At 43.6% G+C, this 22,580-nt stretch overlaps 1 protein-coding gene across 2 annotated transcripts in view; it reads right to left on the bottom strand.

Moving 5' to 3' along the window:
* The window catches only part of ABCB5 (ATP binding cassette subfamily B member 5), a 52,459-nt gene extending 38,240 nt beyond the window's left edge, over positions 1–14,219 (bottom strand). Inside the window, exons 1-2 of one of the 2 annotated variants that reach the window (XM_053410169.1) lie at positions 14,131–14,219; positions 474–567 (exon numbers count right to left, since the gene is read on the bottom strand). In XM_053410169.1, coding sequence (XP_053266144.1) covers positions 474–510 — 37 coding nt within the window. In that variant the 5' untranslated portion in view covers positions 511–567; positions 14,131–14,219. Of the gene's footprint in view, positions 1–473; positions 568–6,779; positions 6,871–14,130 lie in introns of those variants that run through there. The other variant, XM_053410168.1, reaches the window with a different exon arrangement.
* Between the last annotated feature and the right edge of the window lie 8,361 nt (positions 14,220–22,580).

Here is a 22,580-nt window from a genome sequence, read left to right as displayed (position 1 = left end):
TATTTTATTATTTGGAAGAAAGGTCATTGCAGGAACAGGTCTTTGGAAATTCTCACACCCAACAAGTCACATATGAGTCACATTATGAAGAGAAGCTCAGATCACTGGGTAGGTGGGAAAGTATCACAATAGCTTCAAAAATGTCCATTTTAAGTTATTAGATGCAGATTGGAAATCTACACAAGTATCATGGCAAAGTTAAAACACAGGTACTTCCACAATATTGTGAAAAACTGGCACAAGGGGTAAATAAAAACCAAATTTTGTTGTAATTACTATTAGCCACTTAATTTTTAAAAAAAATGACACTCAGAAATAAATATTTGGAGAGGGAAACAACAAAGTAGTTATAGCTGTTGAATGCAATTTCATGGCTATCAATCCAAATTCACAACACCTTGCTCTATTTTTATAACCATTCCTAAACAAAGGGATCCAAATATTAAGGAGTAACGAAATATATTACAACTTACCAGTTTTGGACACTTCATTCACTGTGTAACTTCTCATGGTTTTGTTCTATGGTCCCGTTCTATGGTAGAGAAGTAAATGGTGTTCACCCAAAATCTGTGTAAAAAGAGCAGAGTGATATAATATACCCATTTTTAAAACTGACGTTTAAACATTTTATTTAGATCACCTTCATTTTTCCTTATTTCATTCTTTTTACATATTTGTATCATTAATACCCTCTGGACAGGATCAATATTGTATAATATAATTGATTCTGATCCTTATTAAACACCGAGATGTAATTTTCAAGGTTTATTTGTGGAAATGCCTGCTTATTCAAATTGGGGAGCACATCAGAAATACGCAAAGGAAAAGGTGTCTCAGACTGCCAAAATTCTGACACACCTTTTCCATACAAAAGGTGGCAATCACATACCATCAGCACTTGAAGTGTTTAAAGCTAAACCCCTGGGGCTCAGATCTGGACAGGTGCTCACCTTGGATCTACAGAAGCTGTTCAGTCTAAATTCCTAAGGCAATTTTTCCCTGTTCCATCCTGTGTTCATTGTGCTTAGAGGCTAACCTCCCCTCCCCTCTGTTGAATTACAGATTTGGTGTTGGACATTTAATTATTAGCTTCGGCTAAATTTAAACCCCACTAGTCTACTACCCTTAATATCGCAGGATTGTCATGAGAGCACTTGGACTAAAATTGTCAACCAAAAACTTTATTTTTCTGGTTTAACACCACAACTGTTATTAACGCTGGGCTTCAGTACAGCAAATAATTTAATTAGACAGCACCTATATGATACTGAGAAACAGAATAATTTGGTCACAATAAGGAAATTTTGTATGATTATTTTCCACCTAGCCATTTTGATATGTTGGCACCCTATTTGCAAAATTTAACAATTCCAAAATACAGACGCGCTTTCACTTATGCAAGATTAAATACACTGAATTCAGTTGTACTCAAGGGCTGATTTCAAAAATTTTCGCTGGAAAAACGCTTATGTCCCTGTGGAGATGGCAGTATTGAATCAATGGCTCATGTGCTTCTAGCTTGCACTCTTTATAAAGATTCGAGGAGTGAGGTTATTATCCCTCTGCTACTGGTTCATGCCGGGTTGCTCAACCCAGTGGCCGAGCTAGCCGCTCCTGCACCAGGAGCGGCGTGGCGATCTGCCCACAGGGCGATCGGCATGGCAGCACGATCGGGGGGGGGGTGTCCAATCGTGGCGAGACAGCACAATCCTCCCAGCAGGGGGCCGATCGCGGCGAGGTGGTGCAATCCTCTTGGCAAGGGGCCAATTGCAGCGATCCGCCCAGGAGGGTTTTTGTCACCCGCCTCTGGGATGGCACCCAGGGTGGACCGTCCCCACCACACACCCCTTTGTACGCCTCTGGCTCAACCATTGCTACTGTGTCCTTTCTTCTAGCAGATTAAGTTAATCAGGTGACAGCAAAAAATGCAAACGTTTTAGCAGGGGCAATTAGAATAAGATCTATTGTTTGGTTATGGATGTTAAACCTCCAGAATGTATGTTGTATAGTTAAGTTTTTACCTCTATCTTCAGTACATTGTATTTTATTTTATTGCTATGGCTAGTGGCTGATGCAAATAAAGATTCTTCTGATTCTGGTTCTTTGTTTAGATCATATTATTGCACACCACCCCAGTCTCTGAGTGGCGTAGGATTGGAGGGCTTCTAGGTGCTTACCCAGGATTTGTGTTACCTTTTAGAAATGAGGCACAGTGGAGACTGTGGTGTCATTATGATAGATGGTTTATTTACTCTTACCTACAACCTGAGCCTACGGTGGAGCATTAGCATCCCAAAAGGGTCTTGTTTCTCCCATAGCCACAGCCTTGGATTCCAACAAAAATCAAACACTGTGTTCCGACTCTCTCTCCAGCTTGTTGTTCACATCGCAGTCCCAAAACTCTACTTCGACCTCTGCCTTTGTCTGTCTAGGTAGCCCCCCCCCCAATCATTTGCCATCTCACACCTAGCCCCTTAATCCTGTGTTCTCTTAATAATGGACCATCACACAGGCGATCACCTCGTCAGGAAGCAAGCCTGGCTGGTATTTTAACCAGAGGTTAAAAAGGTCTCAACTTCCCCCACAACTCATAATACTATAACTACATCACAATTTCGGCAGCAGCTGTTAGACAAGGTAAAAGCCTATTAAAAACACAACAATATGCTCTCCACATACAGAGGTACCTCGGGTTAAGAACTTAATTTGTTCTGGAGGTCTGTTCTTAACCTGAAACTGTTCTTAACCTGACGTACCACTTTAGCTAATGGGGCCTCCCGCTGCCACCGCATGATTTCTGTTCTCATCCCAAAGCAAAGTTCTTAACCTGAGGTACTATTTCTGGGTTAGTAGAGTTTGTAACCTGAAGCATCTGTAACCTGAGGTACCACTGTATTTGTGCTGAACAGACAAGTTTGCACTGTTACCTTTATTAGCACCAATTCATTTTGTTGTTTATTTGTTTTTAAAGACTTTAAGATTGCCTTTGTAGTTCTGAACTAGCACATAGAATCAGACCTGAAAACAAATTGGAGGCTATTGACGGGAAAGTGAGTGCTTGCTTTCCCTCTGGAGAGCTCAACAGCTGCTCCTGGGCAGGCAGTGCCTTGAAATCTATTTAAAGAGAAAGCAAGGGGAGGAGAACAAAGTGAGGATGGAGAGAAGGAAGAGGACAAGTCAGGGCCTCGGAGGGGAAGAGAGAGCGAGGAGGCAAGGACGGAGCAGCCACTATGTAGCGGGCCTTGAGATCTCACATCTGTACATACTCCAATTGACAGCAAAGAGGGATAATATTTTCAGACCTCCCCCAAGAAGGAAGGGGGCTGGAGGAGGTAATCTAAGAGGAATTTCCTCACGATTCCAAAAGCAAAAGAAGAATCAGCCCATGAAAAAAGGAGTGGAACACCCCAAGAGATTTACACAGCATAATGTCCTGAACAGCTTCACTTGGATCTCTTTCTGTGGCACTTACTTCCAAGTAAGAGTGTCAGAACATATCCCAATCTTAAGAACAGTATTTGGGACTCAGTTCTTTGACAAAGAGCGAGTGTCTGCAATTATACACCTGGGTGTAAAAGGCAAATCAGGACACTTGTGTTATTTCGACCTAAGTGATTTGTGGATCACTAATCATCATGTAGGGACGCGGGTGGCGCTGTGGGTTAAAGCCTCAGTACCTAGGACTTGCCGATCATCAGGTCGGCGGTTCGAATCCCTGCGGCGGGGTGCGCTCCCGTTGCTCGGTCCCAGCGCCTGCCAACCTAGCAGTTCGAAAGCACCCCCGGGTGCAAGTAGATAAATAGGGACCGGTTACCAGCGGGAAGGTAAACGGCGTTCCGTGTGCTGCGCTGGCTCGCCAGATGCAGCTTGTCACGCTGGCCACGTGACCTGGAAGTGTCTGCGGACAGCGCTGGCTCCCGGCCTATAGAGTGAGATGAGTGCACAACCCTAGAGTCTGGCAAGACTGGCCCGAACGGGCAGGGGGTACCTTTACCTTTACCTAATCATCATGTAAACAATACAGTACTATAGAAATTGATTAATGGTCTAATAGACCACCTGCAACAACAACAACAACAACCCCTTTGGGAGGGAAGCCTTAATCTGATGCTCATCTTGGCTAGGATTACGACCTACCTGAGACCCAGAACTTTCCCTTCCCCCCTCCAGGAGGGCAGTAAATTTCAATTTAATTTTCTTACAGGGAAAATCTTGGCCAATGTGCTCTCTTGCAGAGGGTTCCTAACTGAGGGTTTGTCCTGAGTGTGGCCTAAATGGTGGTTTCAATAGGGCTAGGAAAGATGGGGGACAGGGGGCTTGTTCACACAGAATTAAGGGCAGATCCGTGTGTGGCCTGGTTTACGCTCAACCGAAAGCCTGCTTCCCAAACACCTAATTGTTGTCACATGCACACCTTTCCATGTCAAAGGCTGGGATCCCAAACACACTTACTGGGGATATGAAACATGTGCCTGGAGGGTAAGAGGTTCAGTACTGGAGCAATACTTTCCTTGCCCCGGGTGCTGGCTATCCAAGCTATGTCCACTGCCCTGTGATGCCCTATTGCACAAATGACATGGGTTAAAGCAAAGGTTCTCAATCCAGCACCACCTTCTGGAATGATCCGACAGATAGGAGGAGAATCACAAGTGAGTGTGCATTAAATTCCTGTCCTCAAATCTGGTACACAATATCATGGGTTCATGGTGTCAAAAGTTCCCAGAGAATGAAGGGAATTACATTTCCCCTGTCCTTCTCGAAGTGAACGCAGTCCACCAGGGCCATCAAAGCAGCTTCACTGCCAAACCCAAGCAAGAAACTTATCAGTGTCATCCAAGAATGCCTAGAGTTGGAGAGGCCACCACTTTGGATGAGCAATTTGTCCAAGAATAGGGCCAGAAATTTGACTGTGGGCAATAGGGACTAGTGGGAGATGGGTTGGGGGTCAATGTGTTGTGCAGGAAACAATTGTTCTTAGCATACTCCCTTTAATAAGCAATTGCAAACAAATGCAAAAGTTTTAAACACATTATTGGAAAAAATTAAGAAGTTGGGAGGCATCTGTGTAAGTGCAGGCATCCAAGATAAACAGATTCATATACATGAAAATATGTTTTAAGATAGCTTTTTCTTGGCCGAATCTTTTTTAGTACGGTATCTTGTATTTGCACTGTTTCATTTGTTTCAAAGTGTCTTTTGTATTTTATTATTGTAAACAGGCTTGGGACACCGCTGAGTGTTTGAAGCAGTATATAAATATACTAACTAACAGTAAAGGAATTCTGTCTTTTTCCTGTTTGCAGTTCTCTATTGTGTAAAATCATTCTACCATTCACCGATTCAGTTTGACATTTAGAATCCTGTTATTGCTGCGTAATATATCTGAACAAGTAGAAATTTTCAAGAGTACTCATTCTCTGGATTTATGCACAGTATAATTTATACAGAAAGGATATTCCCTTGATGAACACGTATCAGCGGCAGAAAAGGTGCTATGTGGCACCTTAAAGACTAAAATTTATTGCAGCACACACTAGGCTTGAATCTATTTCTACCAGATGAAATTGTTTCATCTTTTAAGGTGACACAACACACACACACTTTTCTGTTTATTTACTAATAAAGCTACTGTTCTAGAATACAACGGAGATTCTCCAAAACTCAAATGGATTAAAAGAGGGCAGGAAGTGACTTTGGATTGTTAGAGGCTACAAGAATAAGCTTAGTGTTAAGGTTTAAACTTATTATAAGTTATTGTAAGTTTAAGTTAAGTCTGCTGCAACTGGATTTTTTATGGACAGTGCCAATCCGGAATGTATATTGGATTTGTGACCATTATGTTCATTTGCCTTCAGTAGCAGTAAAGCTTTGCTGGATGAAATACAATTGCCTCCGGTCTATTTTTTTGGGAATCCTGCAAAGTTTTTAAGTTTTTACTCTGCTAACTAGAAGTCGGAGTTCTGCTCTGGATCAATATTGAGTAGAATTTCATGGATAACCAAATTCTGTTTCCCCTCAGGATAATGGGCTATTGTATATTAAAGGATGGCGGGTTGGGGGTATCCCTGGCAGGTAACTGGGATTACCCTTTGATTACCCTGACCCAAAGTAAGGACCTCGGGAAAGGGGAGGTGAAGTTGGAGAGATGGTTTGGAGGCAAATGCCATTGCTTCGCTTTTCCACCACTGCTGAAAGAATCCAAAGGCAGCAGGTTGTGCAGACATGTGTCATTCCATCCTGCGTGCATTGATGAGGTGGGGCTTCTGCCCCAAAGGCAGAGAGGGGGCATCACATACATTCCTAACTTAAATCGCGCGCGCAGACAACCACTTGGACGTGTGAGGATGTCTCTCTTACTAATAAAGCCTCATTACTTTATTCTTTACAACGCGTTGCTAAAATCTGGCTTAAAAAACGAAGCATTCTTAAGGCGGCAGCCCTGTAAAACCACTTACCCGCGAGTAAGCCCTACTGATCTCACAGCAACTTACTTCAGAGTAGACACGCGCAGGCTTGCACTTGCCAAGCAGCCAGAAATCTCTAGGCTCCACCAGTCCTATAGGCACTTCCCTGGGGGTTAAGTGCCACAGAGTGGGACTTACTTCAGAGGAGACTCCTAAGATCAGTGGGTGCGTTTGAAAAGCAGAAACTGCGGTCCAAAAACTTTCTGGTCGGCGGAAGGAGTCTGCCGTCGGATGCAATGAGAGAAGCCTTCCAAGTGTGACCGCTATCCCTCCTCTACCCCCCCCCCCCAACATTGCAATCCTGCAGCAACTCACCTGGGACCCGATGGGGACCTGAGACGCCGCTGGCGCGCGGCAAGCCCAGGCGCTCCGGACCGGAATGCCTTCGCCTGGGGATGCAGCGCGGCTTTCGTCCAACAAGCCTCGCCTGAGAGCTGCGCCGCGTGAACGCCCCTTTGCAGCTATAAAGGAGGCACGCCCAGACGGCTCTTTCGCCTCGAGGAAGGTTGCGTGACCTGCAGAATTCCCTTTAGCAACCCTAAAGCTAGGGAAAAAGGATGAAAAAAAGAAAACCAGTCCGGAAGCAGATATATGCCTCTGTCTGGGTCTGTTGGGCTCAGTTCAGTGGCGAGTTCCGAGACGACTTTTAAAATGAAAATGCCATGTAAAATACTTGGAAGTATATAGGAGCAACTGACCCTCCTCCTGGTATTTTGAGAATGCCTGTAAAGTCAACAATAATTAATGGGCGCTGCAGAGACTTTCTATTTTTGTCCAGCTCAGCTCAAACGTTGGTCCGGATTTATCCCACCCATCACAGGCTTCGCCAATCTGGTGCCCTCCAGATGAGTGGGACAGCTACAACCACACAGTTTTCTATGTAGTTAAGTCCCGAACCTGTACCTGAAGATCCTTTAAACATGGCTCATGTTGACTACAAGTTGCTTTTCTGCAAGCAGCGGCATCCTAGCTTGTGTAGTATTTCAATGGCCAAACCACATGAATGGGGATCGATCTGATCAATTGTCTGAGTGCCAATTAGGTATTTGGGACCTGGGATATCAGGCCCCCACTGATCATTGTAATTGGATAATTTACATCAGGGGTCACCCACAGAGGCTTTCACTGGCACCCTGGCAACCTATTTTCTGATGGGTTTCTCCAGCACTGTCTCAAAATTTGAGTCATGCACAAGGGTCCAAAAAGGCGGATAACCCCTGATTTACATGTTATGATGGCAGCATGGGAGCTTCTCCCAGGCAAGTGACTTCCTTGTAGCTCAGGCAACTTTAAAATGCCCCTATCAGGTGTCATATATGGTTGTAAATATCTCAAGAACCAGCTTAAATGTAGAAAACAGCTCAGGAATGTCGTTCTTAAGTACAGCTGATGATCCGATTTATATACTGCACCAACCAAAATCGAAAGCCAGACTACACTGCCGTAGCACATGCATGTACCACAAATATAGACATAATGCATACATCCTTGCAAGGTCCATTCCGGGAATTCTTATTTTCATTTGTAAAGGCAGTTTAGAGCCCTGCGCTCTTTGGGCTGCTACTCTGATGAAGAAATGACAACACACCCTCGCCCATAACACCATTCCAGGCAACCTTGGTTGTTGCTACGTAAGTGAAGCTTGACCTTAGCTCTTCCAACTCTGACCATCACCGTTTTTCTTTGAGGATGACAGCATTCACTTCCTCTTTCTGCATAGCTCACGGTATGATTTGCATCATTTTAGAATTTTCGTCCAAAAATAAAATAAAATACATAATTGTAGTGTACTTTGATGCTTTGGTACAGCCAGCAGCTTCTTTAAAAAGCAGAGCAAAATTACCTCGGGTCTAGCTCTAGCTTGAGAAGACACTTGGCATGCTGTGAAGGGAATGTCTCCCATATCAAAATCAGTTACTTTGCTGCTTCTTGTGCAGATATTACTTGGGGCGCGGGGGGGACGGGACGGGACACAAAAATCCAGAAGTGAGAAGCACAATCCAACTTCTGCTATCAGGGCTTCTGGGAGGGCTTACCTTCTCCTTTCCAGCAAGAACACTAGACTGTAAGCAGTTGCGGAAATGGTGTGGTTTGGTTGCAATATCTTGCAGTTTTTAACTTGATATTACTGCTGCCACTGAGGGAGGGAGGAGAAGAGGGTAAGATACGATATTGGTGTTTTTATTTCCCTACTCTATTAGCAAATTATTCTGCTGTATTTGTTGTATTTTTATCGCACTACACTAGTTAAATTGAGGTGGGCTTTATTAAATACTACACTTTGAAATCTCACCTGTTTGCTGGGGACAATATTTGCCTGTGCCGTGGGAGATGGAGGGGAGGAGGTATCCCCCCCCCCAGGTCATATACATTGTATAGATTTATACTGGCCAGGCATTTGTGTAAGGGTGTAAACCATTTCCAGGTGTGACTTTACGGATACTATTTGGCATTGAATTGTTGCTGCTATATGCCCATGAACCTCACCAAAATGCTGGAAAGGATGCACCTCCACAGGTACATACCTCCACATGTGGTGGGAATGTCCCAAAATCCAACTCTTCTGGACATCAATCATACAAGAAATATGCAAAAGAACTAAGCAAGTATTAGAAGTCATCCCAGAACTGGCCCTACTAAACATCTTCCAAGATAATAATGGCTGCTCACATCATGAAGAGCTCATAACACACCTACTCTCTGCAGCCAGAAGCATCATAACCAGACACTGGAGAGACCTGTCAGGAGTACGCATGGACCAATGATATCAAATAGTATGGGAAACAGCCTTATTAGAAAAAACTCACCAATAAACTGAAACTGACACGGGGTCAAATAGAAGACTCCTTCACTCCAGTGTGGTTCCACTTTATCACATATACAGTCCAACAAAACAACAAGAATCCCTCAACAGCATATGAATCAATCTAGCTAACCTGATCCAAAAACACACACACATCCCACTCACACACGAAAACAAAGTTCACCACAGCCAATCAAAAACAACCACCCACACCCTAGGCCGCCCCCCAACCTCTCTCACCACCAAGGAAATACAACAAGTGAATAGTAAGAGAACCCACACAAGTGACGCTGAAACAAAACCCCACACATACACTAAGTAGAAGAACAGAGGCATCGCCACCCGACCCCACCCCACCCCACTCACCATTCCCCCTTCCCCTCTTCCCCCCTCTTTTCTTCCTAACCTAACACTGTATGTAACACTAATGTCTCACAACAAATGAAACTGATCTGTAGAAAACGCTACTTGGAAAAAGAGAGACAAGTATTTTTGTAAACTAAGAAATCTTTAAGAAAAATATATTAAAACAAAAATGGTTGCTGCTGTGACTGCAATTTCAATTAAATGATGATTTATTTTGTGCAGTTTTATTAGTTCTTAGCTGCCTTGAGCTCCAGATTGCAGGAAAGGTGGGGTGTAAAAATCTTGAAAGAATGACTGAATAAATAAATAAATAAATAAATAAATAATAAATAAATAAGCAAAACACTACAGCAAGGCTGAGGCCAGCATGACCTTAGCCATTGGCCAGAGCCTCAGCAGCTGCAGGCAGCTTGCTTTCCCTTTCCTTATCAGAAACAACTCTGTCCCAATTGCCAGCTGACAGAAGTGACAAGAAAGAGTGACTCTTGCTACAGTCACTAGCAAGAAGGCTCAAGGGCACTGTCTCATTGCACAATGTTTAACAAAAACACAGGTAAGGAAATGCCAGCCTTTCTTCAGTTGGATCTGAATGCTGGTTTGCAGGTCACAAACTTATCGTCTCTGTGATCTCTGTTATCTGAATATGGAAACAGGCAATACAATATGTATGTACCAAAGAGTAGATGCAAGAGCCACAGCTATTTCTATTTTTTAAAGAGTAGCTTGTTACTTGGCCTATAAAGAATGTCATATGATACGTATTATTGGACTGATTTAAAAATTCTCACCACAGAAACAAGAGAATGCTAAGGGCTGAGGTTCAGGTGTCAATGTATTCTTCCTTTCAGAGGACAGCCCTCTGTTTGAAGATCTGCTTAGGGGGTCTTTGAAACTACCTATCAACAGCGCCTAGAAGCAGGGGTGCAGGCCATTATGGCAGATGCATAGTATTTCAATTTAAATTGCAGCAATAATTCTGAAATTGAATCTGTGAATATAGATAAGGATACACAATTTTTATGGAAGCCAATATTTTAGTGATGTTGGAAGCAGAGTGATGTGTAAGCAGCTAAACAAAAAATGAACCCAACCTGTCTCTGTAGTCGGGTGATTTGTATTACATATATTCCTGAGTCCACAATATCTGGCTGGCTGTGCCAGACTCCCTTGTCAGACCTGGAGTGGGCGGAGCTGCGCCATTGGATATGGCTGCGTGAAGGTGCCCCATGTCCTCCAGTGTTCTGCTGTCAGAAAGCACCTCACACACCTTCAGGAAGGGACAGCCAACACCCCACCTGCTTTTCTAGAGCATGGAAGGCTAATGGGATCGGTGTTGCTTATTTGGCCCTGCATGGTCAAGGCATCTTCCACTAACCCAGAAATAGTACCTCGGGTTAAGAACTTTGCTTCAGGATGAGAACAGAAATCACGCGGTGGCGGCAGCAGGAGGCCCCATTAGCTAAAGTGGTACCTCAGGTTAAGAACAGTTTCAGGTTAAGAACGGACCTCCAGAACAAATTAAGTTCTTAACCCGAGGTACTACTGTACTGTATTAATTGTTCATAGATCTTTCTAACTCATGATTGACTAGAAATTTAGGAGTATAACTCAACCGCTTTCCTTTTTCCTAGAGCAAACAACACAAGCAATGTACTTCTGCATGGTAACAGTGCTTTGTTTGTTTACTAAAATAGGAAGTCTTCGACACCAAATGCCTTCTGTCCTGGCATTAGTCACATTTGGTTCCGCGTGAGTTTCTCCATCTTCTCTACTACAATAGGTGAGAGGTATACTGGTAACTATAGCCATACATTCTTTGAACCTGTGTCAAACCCAAAATTGATGGACATCAGCAGAGCTTAACTGATGAAAGAAAAAAATTAAAACAGTCAGGCTATCATAAATTTAAAAGATTAAGGTAGCCTTCAGGACAATGTAGGCTTCCAAAAGCAGTCTTGCCAAGTTCCTATAAATGTTCAGTTAACCCTAACTGTCTTCTCTTTGGATGATGTTATAAAAGCATCCAACACACAAAAGCCCCACATAATGCTGTTTTACTGCACTGTCACCATGGCATTCCCATTTTACCAAAGACAAAACATCCAGGGCTTTCACAAATGGGTAGAATCATCTTCGTTTCCTGCTTCTCACCTTGAACAGTATCCTGATGTACAGAAATTAAATGGCAACACTTTCCCCATGCCAAGGAAAAGAACATTATGAAAAGCACAGGATGAAGCTTGATTTTTATTATTATTTAAAAAGCCAAAAAAAAAAAAATGGTTTCAACTTTCCTATTCCTTCATCCACATTCACGAGATGATCCTTTTGAGCTCAGCATTAATTAATCCAGATTGTATGTGCAGTTACTTAGAATTCTTACATCTATACGTGTTCACTGAAAGGGCTATGGATATATGACACATATTCTCTTCCTTCCAACAATAAACCAGAGTGTTAATAGTAGGAAGGGAAAACCAGTCCATATTTAGTGAGCCCTATTCATGAGATTTGATGGGTCCATATATGTCTATATGTGAGGGTCAGAGCAGAGCCTAGTTATATAGAATCATAACATTGTGGAGTTAGAAGGTACATCCAGGGTCATCTAGTCTGCAGTTGTTGTTGTTGTTTAGTCGTTTAGTCATGTCCAGCTCTTCGTGACCCCATGGACCAGAGCATGCCAGGCACTTCTGTCTTCGACTGCCTCCCGCAGTTTGGTCAAACTCATGCTGGTAGCTTCGAGAACACCATCCAGCCGTCTCGTCCTCTGTCGTCCCCTTCTCCTTGTGCCCTCCATCTTTCCCAACATCAGGGTCTTTTCCAGGGAAACTTCTCTTCTCATGAGGTGGCCAAAGTATTGGAGCCTCAGCTTCAGGATCTGTCCTTCCAGTGAGCACTCAGGGCTGATTTCCTTCAGAATGGATAGGTTGGATCTTCTTGCAGTCCATGGGACTCTCAAGAGTCTCCTCCAGCACCATAATTCAAAAGCATCAACTCTGCAGTACAGGAATCCTCTAAAGAAGGAATTTTGCAATGAAATTGCAAGTGACTCCTAATTTCAGGGAAAGAACCTCTGTACCCACAACTTACAAACATAGGAGCTTCATACCACCATTTCATAAACACAGATAGGTTGGGAGAGCAGAAGAAGGGATAATCCTAATTCCTACTCCATAGCAGCCTTAAGTATATGCCCTCTGTATTTTTGGTAACGACACTACAACCTAATCTACCTCACAGGGATGCTGTGAAGATAAAATGGGAAGGAGCAGAACTAGGGTTGCCATGTGCAGGACCATCTTAAGCATATCCGGCGCCCTGGTACAAAGCTCCCTCCGGCACCCCCCCATTCCCCAGAGTTTTTTTAGGGAGGACAGCGCTGCTGGCGGGGCTGGAGGAGGTGGGCAGCGGCTGGAGGGCAGCTCCTCTGGTGGGGAAGAGGTGGAGGCTGGACGCGGCGCCTCCCGGCTCAGCTGGCTGCTTCGTGTCGCGGTGGCCACGGCAGACGGAGGCTCTGGGCGCAGCGCTGCTTCGGCGCGGCATAGCAAAAGTGTGCGACGGTGGTGAGCTGATGCCGGGAGGCACCGTGTCCAGCCTCTGCGTCTTCCCTGGTGCCCTTCAGAACTTGGCGCCCTGGCACCCTGCACAACTAGCCTCTATGGGTAAGACGTCCCTGGCCATGTGCCCCCTTTTTCCAAGACACGTCCTCTTGTTGCAGGGTTAAAATTTGAGACAAATTGCATTTATTTTCTTTGAATGGCCACCATAGCATCCTATTTTTTTGTTCTTCAAAATATGGCAGCACTAACCTTGAGCTCCTTGGATGAAAAGTTGGATATAAATGCAGCAAACAAGCAAATAAAAACGTCTACTGCCCTCCAACCTTCCCCTCCTGATCCTCCACTCCAAAGAAAGAGAATGAAAGCATCAGAAAAAGTCTTCTTTAAATGGGAAGTCAGAAAGTTTGAAAGGTTTAGAAGTATGCAGAAAGGCAAGTTTTAGAGGGTCAACTATTTTTTTGTGGGGGGTGTTACATCTGAGGTAGCAACAAGTTCATGATCTGATGTAAGCTAAGGGTGCTTTCAGTTTATATTTATTGAACAGCAACTCCTCCTCCCACCCCATAGCTCTGAACCAGAGAAGAGTTTCAAAAGAAACTTATAATATCTCACCAGGAAATTTACTCTTCAACACGGGGAAAGTTAGAAACCACACTGTCTGAAGTATATATTCTGTGTAGAATATAAAGTTTAGATTCTGGCCACAACCCCTGTGCTAGAAACAGGGAGGGCATGGAGTCTTTGACAGAATATGGAATGTGTATCTTTAAAACTGGAAGATGAATAAATCTACTTTTGAAACATGAAAGAGTAAGTGCTGCAACAATAACACAAAGTTTTTAAAGAGTTATCCAACACCCCCGCAATTCATCCCACCTGTCAGTATTTACTATTGATAGTTCTGACTTTCTGGTACCCCCCCCCCCAGTTTTACCTTTTTGGGATGGCTCCTTAGCGAGGGTTCTGTTTGCTCCTCAGAGTAAACAAAAGCGAAAACTTGCAGAGGTGGAGTTAGCAGCCTGACATTTCACACACAGGAAATCCTGAGGCACATTTTGAACTCTAGATACTGTGTACCATATTATAGGACCATTGTGTTATTACAGTATACTTTGGCCCAGAGAACAAATGCACTGCATCTTTTAAATCAACAAACATGGCGTGATATTTCAGTGTCAATGAACTTAGGGAGCTAGCTAGAACTTGCACAGGCTGTGGCACCCAGCTACCAGATTCAGAGGCACCAAGATTACTCTAAGATGCCAGGCCAGGATAAACACAATACTTTCTCAAGGAGGTTATAAACATAAACATAAGCATACAAACCCAGGAAAAAGGCTAACAGCGGAAAGATATGTTTAGGAATTTGACTACAGAACAGAAAATAACAAAACTAGCTTGCCTCACCCTTATACTAAGCATCAGAGTCATGGATTCCACTAAACCAGTAACTGGCATACAGACACACATAGGTGCTGAAATCCACAATCCTCATCCAATTGGGGACCATCAGACCAATGTCAAAGACCATTTTATGTGCGCACGCGCACGCGCGCGCGCGCACACACACACACACACACACGACTGGATACAGGAGGGTAAGTTTTACTTAGCTGATCAGGGCATGGGGGCAACCTTCCCAGCCCCAGAGGGTGTACATATGGGTTGACCATGCAGCCAATTTCTTCAGTCTTGGTGATCTTGATGCCATCTTGCATTAGGCACTCACAAGTGGAAAAGTGAACTAATTAATGGAACTCCTCCTCAGGGAATACAGTACCCAGCCATGGGAGAAACAGGACTTTCCTGGAGTGTAATGCTGGAAGCCCCTCCATTGTGGGCTCAGGTTGTATATATGTGTCAATAAACCACATATCCTAAAGACACCACAGTTTCCGCCTTGCCTCATTTCCGAAGGAAACATGAACCCTGTATAAGTGTTTTGACCCCTAGAATCTCACACCACTCAGGGATTGGGGTGGCATGCAACAACCTGCCCAACTGAAGGTCTGCGGATCTGGTGGACAGCAACTGGGTGATGTTTGTTAGTGAAAAGTGGAGTTCAGTTGTAAATTTCCACAAACATTTTGCAAACAATTACTGTACAGCCGTGTTGTTATTTTAGAAAAATGAAATAATTAGTCGAGACATTTGCTAATATTTAAGTTCACAACATGAGAAGTGCCAAGGTATGTTAGCAGCCGCTCCAGTTTCTAGCCACAAGTATTAATGCCAACATAGCAGGAGCTCAATTACTGGGGCCAAGGGCAGCTTCCCAGTTATGCACTTGCATTAGTCTGATTCAATCAACAATGTGGTTGTGCACTGACAACTCAGGTTATTGCTTTTTATTAAAAAAACCCCCTCAAGGTAGCAGCAGCTGACGGAACCTTACTTAGTGGCCTATAGCTTCACAACCAACCTTCTAAAGTAGCACATATGCTCTGCATTTTTCTCATGTGGCTGCTTGCTGGTTTATTGTTTTATTGCTGCTCCCGTAAACTTGTCATCAAGTCCACATCCTGAAAGTGCTCCTATACTTTATCACCATCATATTTTATATACTCATTTCTAGAGGGGAATTCCACCAAATATAGCTTCTGCCATCATTCCAAAATTGCGCCTAGAATAGCTCCGCCAGTCATTTACGAAACATTTAAGGAAACTGGAGCATATATACAAGAATATGGCGGAAGGGAGAAATAGATACTGTTTCTTATATTTCTCCCTTCTGCCATATTCACCTATGTATAATATGCTGTTGATTTCTATTTGCTGCTATTATGCTTATGGTATATGTGTGTGTGTATGTGTGTGTGTGGAGAATTATACAAAAGCTATAAAAGCTCAATCTGCTCAAAATTTTTCCATTTCAGCTGCTGATTCAGAGAGAAATGACCACAAACAGGGACAGGTTTAATGCATGAAAACCCTTCTTTTCTCCAAGAGAAAGCAAAAAAGCGAATCAGCAACCTTAGAGCTTTTTAAAAATCAAGAAAGAGGAAAGAACAAGGATTGAGGCACTGAGTGCATTCTCCTTTTGATCCCTGTTCACTCCCCACCTTTTCTCATTGAAATTCACTTCTCTTGTTGGTAAATGTCAAATAGGACAATACTCCTGTAAAAGACATTTTATTTTACTTTTATTTAAAGATTTTTTGGGAGTGACATATTCCCAAGCCGTACAAACAGGGCTTTTTTCCAGCCGGAACTCACCAGAATTCAGTCCTGGCCCCTTTCAGGTGGACACCATTGCCATTCTAAGAGAAGAAGGGAAGTGTTCATGGTGAGTTCTGGCACTTCTTTTTCTAGAAGAATAGCACTGCTTATAAGGAGTCTCATGACGATCACTCAGAGCTGCTAACCAGCCTCTTATCTTTACCCTGGCACCTGATTTCAGCTGGACTAAAGCCTTGCCAAGCCTTCTGTTCTCATGCTCCAGTAGGGGGTCCAGGCAGACTGAGGCATGCCAACCCTTAAAGCAGATATTCAGGACTGCTTGCCAGGCATGGCCAAACTTGGTCCTCCAGCTGTTTGGGGACTACAGTTCCCATCATCCCTGACCACTGGTCCTGTTAGCTAGGGATGATGGGAGTTGTAGTCCCAAAACAGCTGGAGGGCCGAGGTTGGCCACGCCTGGCTTAAACAATTACCCACGGTTTCCTTGATCAAAGTTTGCTTCCATTCCACTCCACAGTTTGTGGCATTATGACTTTAACCGTGCAGGCAGATTTGCCCCAGAAATTGAGCTGAGTAACATACCCTATCTTCTTTCGTGTTTATACTTATTCTCTGTGTTGCATGTATATTGCACCCTTCTTACTTCACAAAATTCAGGTTTTGCTATGGCTGGGCTCTCATCTGGCCACTGACTATATCCAGCCCTAATTAGTTTCAGCATGATTGCATCATGCTAGATTTTGTTCTTGTACAGAATTGTCCTTGCAGGACATGATCATTCCCCTTTGCTCAGAAAAAGAAAAAAATCTTAATTGTCTTCAAGGAAGTTTATACAATACATACACTGTAGGGAAGGTTTAACTAGCAAAATAAAAGAATCTGGCTGCTCTTAGGAGGTCATTGAAGTTTACACTTCAGGGCAGGGCATGATTTGCAACTTTTCCTAGGTCAATGTAGTTTACTTCTTACCATAAAAGGAGAGGAGTGGAAAGACCTTGTACCTACAGAGAATGGAGAGAGCTAGCTCAGCAAACACATGAAAAACATTGCCCATCTTGTATTTCCACCAGGGTCTATCAATCATGTTTGCCCAGGGCTTCTGAGACATCAAGGTTATCATCATAGTGAAGACTTTAAATATAATCTTAGGTGACTAAGATGCAATCATGCAATACTAGTTGCAAGAGATAATCATGACAACAACAGCATAGCTGGGCTGCATCTTACACAGGGGTTTGGCTCCAAGGGTAATGCATATAGCAAAAATTGCATATGGCAAAAATCGTGTTAACCTTAGAACCACCCTGTGGCTAGCTAGCCTGCCTTCTATAAAGTAGTTGGTGGGGAGAAAGAGAGAGAGAACAATGCTACCTGTCCCAGAGCTGGTTTGTTGAACAGACCTTGCCTGGAAACAAGACTAAGAGCTTAAAAGTTATTTTCATGCCAGGTCTGCTTGGGCCTAAGGTAAAGGTAAAGGGACCCCTGACCATTAGGTCCAGTTGTGGCCGACTCTGGAGTTGTGGCGCTCATCTCGCTTTGTTGGCCAAGGGAGCTGGCGTACAGCTTTCGGGTCATGTGGCCAACATGACTAAGCCGCTTCTGGCGAACCAGAGCAGCGCACGAAAACACCGTTTACCTTCCCATTGGAGTGGTACCTATTTATCTACTTGCACTTTGACGTGCTTTTGAATCGCTAGGTTGGCAGGAGCAGGGACTGGGCAATGGGAGCTCACCCCATCGTGGGGATTCAAACTGCCGACCTTCTGATCAGCAAGTCCTAGGCTCTGTGGTTTAACCCACAGTGCCACCTGCGTCCTGCTTGGGCCTACTCAGCACAAAAAGAGCATTTAAGTTCTCGGCCTTGTTTCTTGGGCAAGGCCTACTCAGTGTGCCAACCCTGGGAGTGTTAGGGATGCCTTTGGGCTGACTTCCTGCAAAATCTCGAGAGAGCACCCCCACCTTGCCCACGTATACTCAAAATCACGCGAGCTAAGCGCACATAAGATCCAGGCATACTGTAATTATAATAAAACACCACCAGTGTGCATGGAGCGCATAATCTCCACTAGGATTGTACAAAATCCAATGAAGGCAAAATAGCTTATATCGTAGTGATTGTAAGTGGCTCATTGCTATGGTGATAGAAGCGCAGGATTCTTTGAGGGGTGGTGGTCTGAGAATGGCGACTGGTGTGGCCAACTGCAGTGTTTTGTTCTTCTGTAATTTCCACAAGAGAATAACTGAGGGCAAATTGAAATGCACATAAGTGAGATAGTAGCAGTCCTTATACAGGGACTACATCGCCTTCAGTTTTATGTGGGGGTTGGCTTGACCGCATCTGGTTCCCCCTCACCTGAAGGAAAAAAGTGGTTGTCTCTGTCTCATGAGGTACATTCTTAGCACGGGAAAAACATTCTTATTCTCTCATACAAATGCCATCATATGCTGTTCACATCATGGCACACTTCCCTCACAAAGACACTAGGAAGGCTAGACAGTTCCGTATGCATGGTGGAGGGGGGTTTACGTTGGCTCCCTTTCCTCTCCCAGCCCACACAGTGGCCATTCCCCCATCTTCAACTTTTGACAGTGTGTGAAAGGACTCTATATGTGTACGGATATAGGCACCCAAAGTTCCTCCACCCAAGAGGGGTGGGAGGGAAATGCATGGAGCTTTAGGCACATACATTGCTACGCACAGAGCGTGAACCCACGGAAACGTGAATGAGGGGCATATCCCCATACAGGACCTTTTGTTTCAATGTGAGTGGGCAGAAGCACCTGAACATGGCTTCTGTCACCTCAGTTATACATAGAGTGTTTGAATCTTGAGGCACATGTCCAATTCTGAGGCAATACGATGGTCATGGAAGGATTGTGTCTCTTCAGAATGATATGTATGTATCAGCCACAGATTACCCTTTCTGAAGGGAGGACAGCATTAAGTGGCCACATAAAGACTTGTGTATTGTGGCATGAACTTATTCAGTCTATTATGTCCCTCTAATTATTTTTATTTTCTATCCACTTCAGAAAGGTAAAAGTGTAGAGAGGGGCAGCACTGTAAGTCTATTGCTGGGGGAGGGGGGGAACAGCAAAGAGTATTGAGATACCTTAAAGACTAGCAGACGTATCACGACATATGCTTTTGTGGACTGTGATGCCAGAATAAATTGATTAGCTTCCAAGATTCTGTTGCTTTTACTGAAGCAGACTAACAAAACTATAAGACTGGAAGTCATTCCCTTCCTGAAATGTGTATGTGTGTGTGTGTGTGTGTGTGTGTGTGTGTGTGTGTGTGGTAATAATAATAATAATAATAATAATAATTAGAAAGGAAGACTATTACTCCCTGATATACTTCCAGTACCTGGAAATCTCTCATCAACCATATTCATTGACAGTCAAAATAAACAGCAAAAATAAGTTGAGTGACTGGGATCTGGGGGCATTGTATTCTAAACTTGTAAAGCAGGAGAGAAACCTGACACACCTGATTCTAGGCTGCATCTTGGGGCTCTTTCAGTCATGAAAATTTCTTAACTCTCTAATCGCGAATCGCTCTCTCCATATGGAAAAAGAGAGTTGTACTGGTCATGTTAAAAATCAGCAGAGGTGCTTTCTGTGATTTTATAACTGTGCGAAGCAGCGTCTGAATGCATGCAAGCATGCCAAGATGAGAAAAATATAATTTTTCCATTTATAAAAAAGTGTCATATATAAAGGCAGCCTTCTGTTTACATTTTAAGGGCAAGGACACTGTCTTGTGAGCTCAATTTCTGTGCAAATCTAATGGGGAAATGACAGTACATATAAATTAACTGGGGGGAGCAGAATCCACAAGCGGAGAGATTATGCATATTTGAGTTTCCAGAATATTTTATAAACTATGGATACATTGTTAAGATACCTTGCACTCACATATATGTAATGTTTAACTTAGAAATCACCAGCAGCCATCTGGGTTTGCGATGGGTGATGGAAATGTTCCCTCAGTATTTCCCCTGGTGGTGCATACTGGGAAGGAAAGTCTAATGAGTCAAATTATTGCATTAATAACCTGACAGGAAATTATGGAAGCTATCTGTGTTCATAAAAGCAATCAGCATGGATCATGTGATCAATAACCGAAAGGGCCCATCAGGAATTATATCAGCTTAGTCATTTGGGTGCAGCACTAATAAGTAATGCATTTGTTCTAATGTAGAAAAAACCACAATGACATTTTTTGCTCCCTTACCTGTACGGTTCATTAGAAACACGTTTCATTGATTTTGAAGGCTAACCCAGCAAACCCAGCCCCGTGCAACTACATTACAGCTACCAAGGTCACAGGTGTTTAAAAAAGATTTTAGGTTTACGACATATTATAACATATACTCCAACAACAGAAGAAAAATAAACTTAACAAGGTTGTTGCAAACAGCCTAGGATAACTGAACATCTTACAAATTAGCCATGACCTTGTCTGAACCAAATAATATTATGCAAGGACAGAGGAGGGAAAATGCCACGAGCCCAACAAGACTTCCCAATGTTTCATGTTAGAGTGAACGGCTTTAATAGTGGGCGTTTCTACCACTAGCAAATCTACAGTTTATTAAACCATCACGGTAGAAGAAAGAAGAAACGAGGAATCTGCCAACTCTCTTTATTTATTCATTTTAAACACACATTACTGTTTCTTTAGATGATTCAAAACCTCTGCATGGAAATCCCTTTGTTGTAGTAACCAATATGTTCATTTGATTTAGTCCACAGCCTATGGTTGTGACATCTCCAACCACATTCACACTATACATTTAAAGCACTATGACACTACTCCACGACAGACAGGAAGGGGAGTGGAGCCCCTCCTGCAGCCATGTGTTAGTGGGTGCAGACAAAAAGGGTTTGTGAAAGGTTTAGGGTTTCCATTTGGCCTGATGTAAGCGAGGAGGAAGGGACGCGAGTGGCGCTGTGGGTTAAAGCACAGAGCCTAGGACTTGCTGATCATGAAGGTCAGTGGCTCAAATCCCCGCGAAGGGGTGAGCGCCCGTTGCTCGGTCCCTGCTCCTGCCAACCTAGCAGTTCAAAAGCACGTCAAAGTGCAAGTAGATAAATAGGTACCGCTCCGGCAGGAAGGTAAACAGCATTTCTGTGCGCTGCTCAAATTAAACTGGTGTAAATTATTCTTGTTCCAAACTCTGTTCAGGGGTGTGGCTGCTGCCACATGAGCCAGGTCTAAGCCTGGCCGAGGGAAAACAAGCTTTTACAATAGAGTCTGACTCACACCACCCTTCTTCTTCTTCTTCTTCTTCTTCTTCTTCTTCTTCTTCTTCGGCGATCACTCATAGCCAAGTAAGATTGTCTTCCATAAACACAGTTTTTACAGTGAGTCCATAAGTGATTGTGGAGGCCAATTCTGGATCCACACGTCCTTCCACAGTGGGGACATAGGTTTCCGGGTGGGAGTTGATCACGGTGAGGGTTTGCCAAGCATGCCTTCCTCTTAGCACATTTCTCCCTTTCGTCCTGCGTTCAAGCGCCTTCAAAGTCCATGACACCTTTGGTAAAGGCTGTTCTCCAACTGGCGCGCTCGCAGGCCAGTGTTTCCCAGTTGCCAGTGTTTATACTGCATTTTTTAAGATTTGCCTTGAGAGAGTCTTTAAACCTCTTTTGTTGACCACCAGTATTATGCTTTCCATTTTTAAGTTCAGAATAGAGTAGTTGCTTTGGAAGATGATAATCAGGCATCCGCACAACATGACCAGTCCAATGAAGTTGATGTTGAAGAATCATTGCTTTGACACTGGTGATCTTTGCTTCTTCCAGTACACTGACATTAGTTCGCCCGTCTTCCCAAGTGATGTGTAAAAATTTTCGGAGACATCGTTGATGGAATCTTTCGAGGAGTTGGAGATGGCGTTTATAAGTGGTCCACATTTCACAAGCATACAGCTATGGTAGTTCCATAGCTTTGTAAACAAGCATTTTGGTTTCCCTGCGAATGTCCCAGTCCTCAAGCACTCTGCACTTCAATTGGGAGAAAGCTGCACTCGCAGAGCTCAGGCGATGCTGGATTTCGGCATCAATGTCAGGGATGCCAGGTCACATGACTGAGCTGAACAGAGTTAGGGCAGCGGTCCCAATCCTGCCACTCCCCCAGAATGGAACACCCATGATTGTAATCATGCCATAATGCCTGAGAAGGATTAAAATTAT

The sequence above is a fragment of the Podarcis raffonei genome, chromosome 12 (genome assembly GCF_027172205.1).
Source record: "Podarcis raffonei isolate rPodRaf1 chromosome 12, rPodRaf1.pri, whole genome shotgun sequence".
NCBI lineage: Eukaryota > Metazoa > Chordata > Lepidosauria > Squamata > Lacertidae > Podarcis > Podarcis raffonei.
This window is presented reverse-complemented; position numbering and strand designations above follow the sequence as displayed.